This window comes from Acanthisitta chloris, unplaced genomic scaffold (assembly GCF_000695815.1).
Source record: "Acanthisitta chloris isolate BGI_N310 unplaced genomic scaffold, ASM69581v1 scaffold36018, whole genome shotgun sequence".
NCBI classification, from domain to species: Eukaryota; Metazoa; Chordata; class Aves; order Passeriformes; family Acanthisittidae; genus Acanthisitta; species Acanthisitta chloris.
In genome coordinates this window covers 2,746-7,933 of record NW_008688164.1, presented here as the reverse complement: position 1 = coordinate 7,933, position 5,188 = coordinate 2,746, and the positions used below count along the sequence as shown (strand labels likewise).

Genomic DNA, 5,188 nt, shown 5'->3' with positions numbered 1-5,188 from the left:
GTCACCTCCAGCGCCAGCCTGGGGTCTGTGAGGAAGAGGGTGAGCAGGTTGGGCTTGACTCCCAGCTGGCAGGCGAGCTCATCCATGTAGGGGATGTAATCCACCTGGATGGTGTGTCGCTGGCTCTTCACGTACCTGTGGGCAGGGAGGGCAGGTGGGTTTGGCACGTGGGCACAGGGGTGAGGGTGGCAGGGGCGATGCCCACACAGGGTCCTTACCGCTTGGCCATTTGGTCCTTGGTTTGTGTGATCTCAGCAAGCATGTCAGCAGGTGGTGGTAGGTCCTGCAGCCCTGAGGAAGAGGAGGCTGTCGTTGGAACGATGTCTGTGCTCCCACCATGGTCTGGCTGGCTCTGCAGCCCAGCCTGGCCTCTGCTTGTACAGGGAAGCCCTTAGGGCTTTGGTGGGGATGTGCCACCATGTTAGGAGCAAAGTGAGAGGCATGAACAAAGAAAGAAATGGCAGGAACGGAAAGGGAAAAGATGGTTTGTCAGCAATGGGATCTGTTAGTGGCCCCCACATGATGCCAAATGCAATGCTGATTTTTGTCCTCATGAAGAAGCAAAAGGAGGATAAAGAGGTGAGTGTGGGAAGGTAGCGTGTGAGAGGATGCCACCAGCTGAACAACTCAGCTTTGGTGTGGCTGGGGGAGCCCAGCTGCATCCCCCAAAATGACTGACTTACCCTTGAAGACACGAGTGGCCCAGCGACACTGGAGCTCAGAGATGGGCATGATGGCACCCAGGGGCTGGATGAGGCCAATAAAAGCCAGCGTCGGCTTCTCCAGGTCAGGGGGAAACATGAATTTGTAAAGGGAGATCTGGTTCTCCACCACTTTCACAAAGCTCTCAAGGAAGGGGAAGGAGAAGGTGTATCCTGTGGCAAAGACCACAGCGTCGACGTCTTCCCTGGTGCCATCCTCAAAGATGGCACATGTCTCCGTGAACTCCGGAATGTTTGGCTTCACCTGCACCCTGCCCGAAATGATGCAGTTGGGCAGGCTGTCATTGACAGTTGGGTGCTGGTCAAAGATCCTGGAAGGCACAGACACACCTCTTATGGTCCCAGCAGTGGGAGTGGGATGGGTGGCAGGATGGGCATCGCCAGAGCAGGTACCTGCGGTGCTGCCAAGGCACTCACCGGTGCTGGGGCTTCAGGCTGTAGAGTGCGTGGTCAAAGCGGGTGTTCAGCTTCCTCTCCATGTAAAAACTGGTGACATTTGGAGGCAGCAGTGTCTGGAGAAGTTGTGTGAAGCGGCTGATGTAGGTGAAGTCAAAAGGGTACCCACCATCTGCCACCCGGTGCAGCACCCAAGTGCCACGCTTGGTGCTGAGGAAAACCTGGGAGAAAGAAAGAAGAGGAGAGGTGGCAGCATCCTCAGGACTGGGCTGTGCCCCCACCATGCTCCCAGCACAGCTGCTGGGACCACAATAGCCTCCTCCATCAAGAGGGAACAGGGTGCTGGAGGGGTCCCAGTTTGTGGCCGGGTGCTGGAGGGGGGGAGCCCACAGGGGATCGTGGGGGGATGATCAGTGCCCTCTGGGGTCTGAATAATAAGCACCCAATCCCTGTCAACTCTTCCAGCTCACCTGCTTGGCTGTGTGGCTCAGCTCCACTGCGATGTCGATGCCTGAATTCCCAGTGCCAACCACCACCACCCGCTTTCCCAGAAAGGACTGAGGGCTTTTGTAGTCCCGACTGTGCAGGTACCAGCCCTCAAACTTTTCCAGCCCTGGAAGAGAGAGGGAAGCCATGCTGAGCTGGGATGTGGGGCAGGAGGGTGGCTGCCTCCAGGTCAGATTGGTGGTGTGTTTTGGGAACAGTCTGGAAGCAATATGATCAACAGGAGTGATGCAGCCCTGAGGTAGTGCCCAGAGAGGTGGTAGCATCACCAGCTTGGGAGATGCTCAGTGTGGCCCTGAGCATCCTGCTCTGGCTTTGGGTCTGGCCCGGCTTGCACAGGGCTTGTACTGAAGAATTCCATGCTCCCATCCCCAAATCCCCCTGCGGTTCCGGTCTGTGGCCATGAGGAGCAGCTGGAGTCGGTGCCAGCTGCTCACAAGACCCTGGTGGCAGTCTGCACCATCCTGTTCCCCAGCTAAAGAGGGTCCACACAGCTGAAAGTCCTCCAGGCATTTTTGCCTGGCACCAAGAGGAGAAGGTCACCACCAGCACCAAGCTCCTAAGCCTTGGCGAGGAGCTGTGAGCTTGGCCAGCAGTGTGGGGAGCCAGTCTCCAGTGGGAGAGGCACTCTGGCAGCAATGACATCTGCAGACAGGATGCTTTGGATGCTCATGGAAACCCACCTGGTGTGTTAAACTGCATTTTTGGCAGCACCCAGGGTAGGGTGGGGGCTGAGAGGGAGAGGAGGGTAGTTCCAGGGAGGTCAGGGACCAGGTGAGCAGCAGTGGGCCGTACCTGGGAAGGTGCTCAGCGGGAGATGTGCCTCGGTGTGGTGCCCGGTGCACACCAGCACGGCGTCGAACACGGCTGTATCCTGCTTCCCCTCGCTCTCCGTCACCACCTCCCACTGGCCACTGGTGGCGAAGTCAGGGCGCTTGGACACGCGGCACACACTGGTCTGGGCACGGGGGGAGCAGGTGTCAGGCCCCTGTGCCCCCAGCCCTGCTGCCACCACCCCTCGGCCCCGTCTCTCACCCTGAAGCGGATGTGGCGGAGCAGGTCGAAGCGCCGCGCGTACATACGGAAGTACTCCATGATCTTGGAGTTGTGCATGTAGTTGGGGAAGTCCTCGGGGATGGGGAAGTCGCTGAAGCACATCATCTCCTTGGAGGTGTTGATGATGACGGAGCGGTAGATGCTGGCACGGCCATCCTCGGGGTGCTCCTGTGGGAGCAGGGCATGGCTCAGTGCTGGCCAGGACCCACAGAGCCACCTGCCTGCCCGGCCTGGCACCTCATCATGCCTGTGGGTGCAAGGTTAAGCCACAGGTGGTCATAGCACCCATCCCTGTGACCATCACTCTCCCAAAGGTGAGACCGCCCACTCCAAAAAACAGGGAAGAGGAGACTCTGAGTTGGTGGAGGCCAGGCAGTGCTGACAGCAGGTCATGGGGTTCTTGTGCCTCAGTTTTCCTGCTCCCACTCCTTGCCCCTAGGAGGTGTTGTGTTTCCAAAGCTGCCTGTGGTGTCATTGCCCTGGCTGCCACATCAGGTCTCTCTGGTTGCTGAGCTACCTCCAGTGCTTCGTGTTGAGCGACTGTTCCTGCTTTCTGGATCTGTGCTTCAGCAGACAGATGCTGCTGCCTTGGCTCTGCTCCACCAGCCCCATTCCTGACCCACAGTGGGCAGAGCCAGTGGACTGTAACCAAGCCACCTCAGCACCCACACTAGTATGTATGGTATGGTGTGTGTGTCCCTGGGCTCTCCCACCTGTGTACAGGGCATGGTGGGAACGCTGATCTCGTGGGTGGGTATGTGGGGGAAAAGTCAGTAGCCTCATTAGGTCGTGGCAGAAATGAGCTCCAGGGCTTCACCCGAGGCAGGGAGAGCCAAGGCACGGAGGAGGCAGCGCTTGGTGCCTCTGCACTGGCAACTGGCACAGCAGCAGGGAGATGAGCAACTGTGATTCCAGGGAAGGGCTGGGCAGGACAGAAACTGGGGCAGACAGCAGAGTCAGGTGGGACCCGGATGGGTAGGAAAGGGCTAGAGAGTAAAAGCAAAACAGCAGGGGAAGGGATGAGTGAGATGGGGAATGGAAGAATGGAAAGGAGGAAGGGAGGAATGGGAAGGGGGAAGGTTGAAGTGGGGCAATGAGCCCTGGGGTGAGATCCTTGGGGTCCGTCTTGCTGCTGGTGGGAAGGAGACGGGTCCCATGTAGCCAGCACACCAGCTGGCACCACGGGGACATTCTGCTGCCACAACAGTATTACTTTCCTGTTTTTTTCCTTGGAAACCTGCCTGCTGCATGTGTGCAAAGCAGGGGAATGGTGCTTCCTCAGCTGCCAACAACCGATCCCAATCCCATCTGTGCTGCTGCCGCGGGGCAGGCTGGCACACACGGGGCTTACCTCGAAGCGCCAGAGCCCCCCGATGTCCTTGCTCCTCTCAAAGCAGGTGGGCACCAGCCCCTCATCCAGGCAGCATTTCAGGGCGCACAGGCCAGAGGCACCGGCGCCGATGATGGCGACTCTCCGGGCGGGCATGTCCTGCGGTGTGGTGGTGACAAGGATGCTGGGCAAGTCTTGGCCAGGAGCACACCGCACTGAGAGGAGTTGCAGAACCTGGCTGGTCACACCAGGAAGGAGGTACTGTGCCACTTGTTTGGGAGTGACTGTGCTTCCTGTGGGTGTCAGATCAGCTGGGCTGTCACAAGATGTGTTTCTTCCAGACATGATTTACAAGTTCCCCCCACTGCCCTGCCACACCTTATGCCTGTGCCTGCCCTTTACAAGAGGCTTACAAGGTTCTGTAAGCACTTAAAGATGCCGACACTGCCCCAGGACTTCTTGGGCAGGGCAGAGATGTGGCTGTGCTCCAGAGTTTGGCAGGTTGTGGTGTGGAAAACAAACCTAGGGTGATGTTCAGGGCACTGGTGGCTGGCAGGCGTGCTGCCCTGGCATGTGGGAGGCCAGGACCTTGATCACCATTCTCCATTCCCAACCCACCCAGTCATCTTCCGGAGGAGCTGTGTGCAGGTGAGGAGGGTGGCACTGACCCCTGTCGCTGTGACCACCAGGGCCTGCTCTGGCACACCCTGAGTGACGCTGTCTTGCTCTGGATACAGGTGTGTGTATGTGAGTGCATCAGCCTGTGCTGCTGTGGCCACGGGCATGAGGTTGACGTCAAACCTGTGAGTGTGCCCTGGGCACACAGAGGGTAGTAACAGGGTCAGTAACGGGACGGACACTTGTCTCTGTTTAATGCGTTTATCTGTTAGGCAGTGTGCTGTGCCTGTGAGTGTGCCAGCAGTGGCACAGCTGGGTTACAGGGGACAGAAAAGCCTGGATTGCTGGCTGAGGACTGGATTTTTCCCTGTGCATGAGCATGTTTCCTCCTCTGTCCCCAGCAGCAGCTCCCCAGGGGGAGGAGCAGAGCAGGTACCCAGGCGTTACTTTGGCAGCCAGGGAGGCTCTGCGCATCCTGAGCTCATGGTGTGCTCATAGCCAGGCAGGAGGAGAGTTTCTGCCAGGACAGGGGCACACAGGCTGCTGCAGAGCCGGGGTGGCC

The 5,188-nt window shown here is 58.6% G+C and overlaps 1 protein-coding gene across 1 annotated transcript; it reads right to left on the bottom strand.

The window, feature by feature from the left end:
- Positions 1-1,135: 1,135 nt before the first annotated feature.
- On the bottom strand, positions 1,136-4,164 carry LOC103808151 (dimethylaniline monooxygenase [N-oxide-forming] 5-like). Its single transcript, XM_009080918.1, has 5 exons — positions 4,030-4,164; positions 2,658-2,846; positions 2,418-2,580; positions 1,589-1,731; positions 1,136-1,339 (listed from the first exon to the last, which is right to left on the bottom strand). Exons 1-5 carry the CDS (start codon positions 4,162-4,164, stop codon positions 1,136-1,138), a joined length of 834 nt encoding a protein of 277 aa, XP_009079166.1.
- Between the last annotated feature and the right edge of the window lie 1,024 nt (positions 4,165-5,188).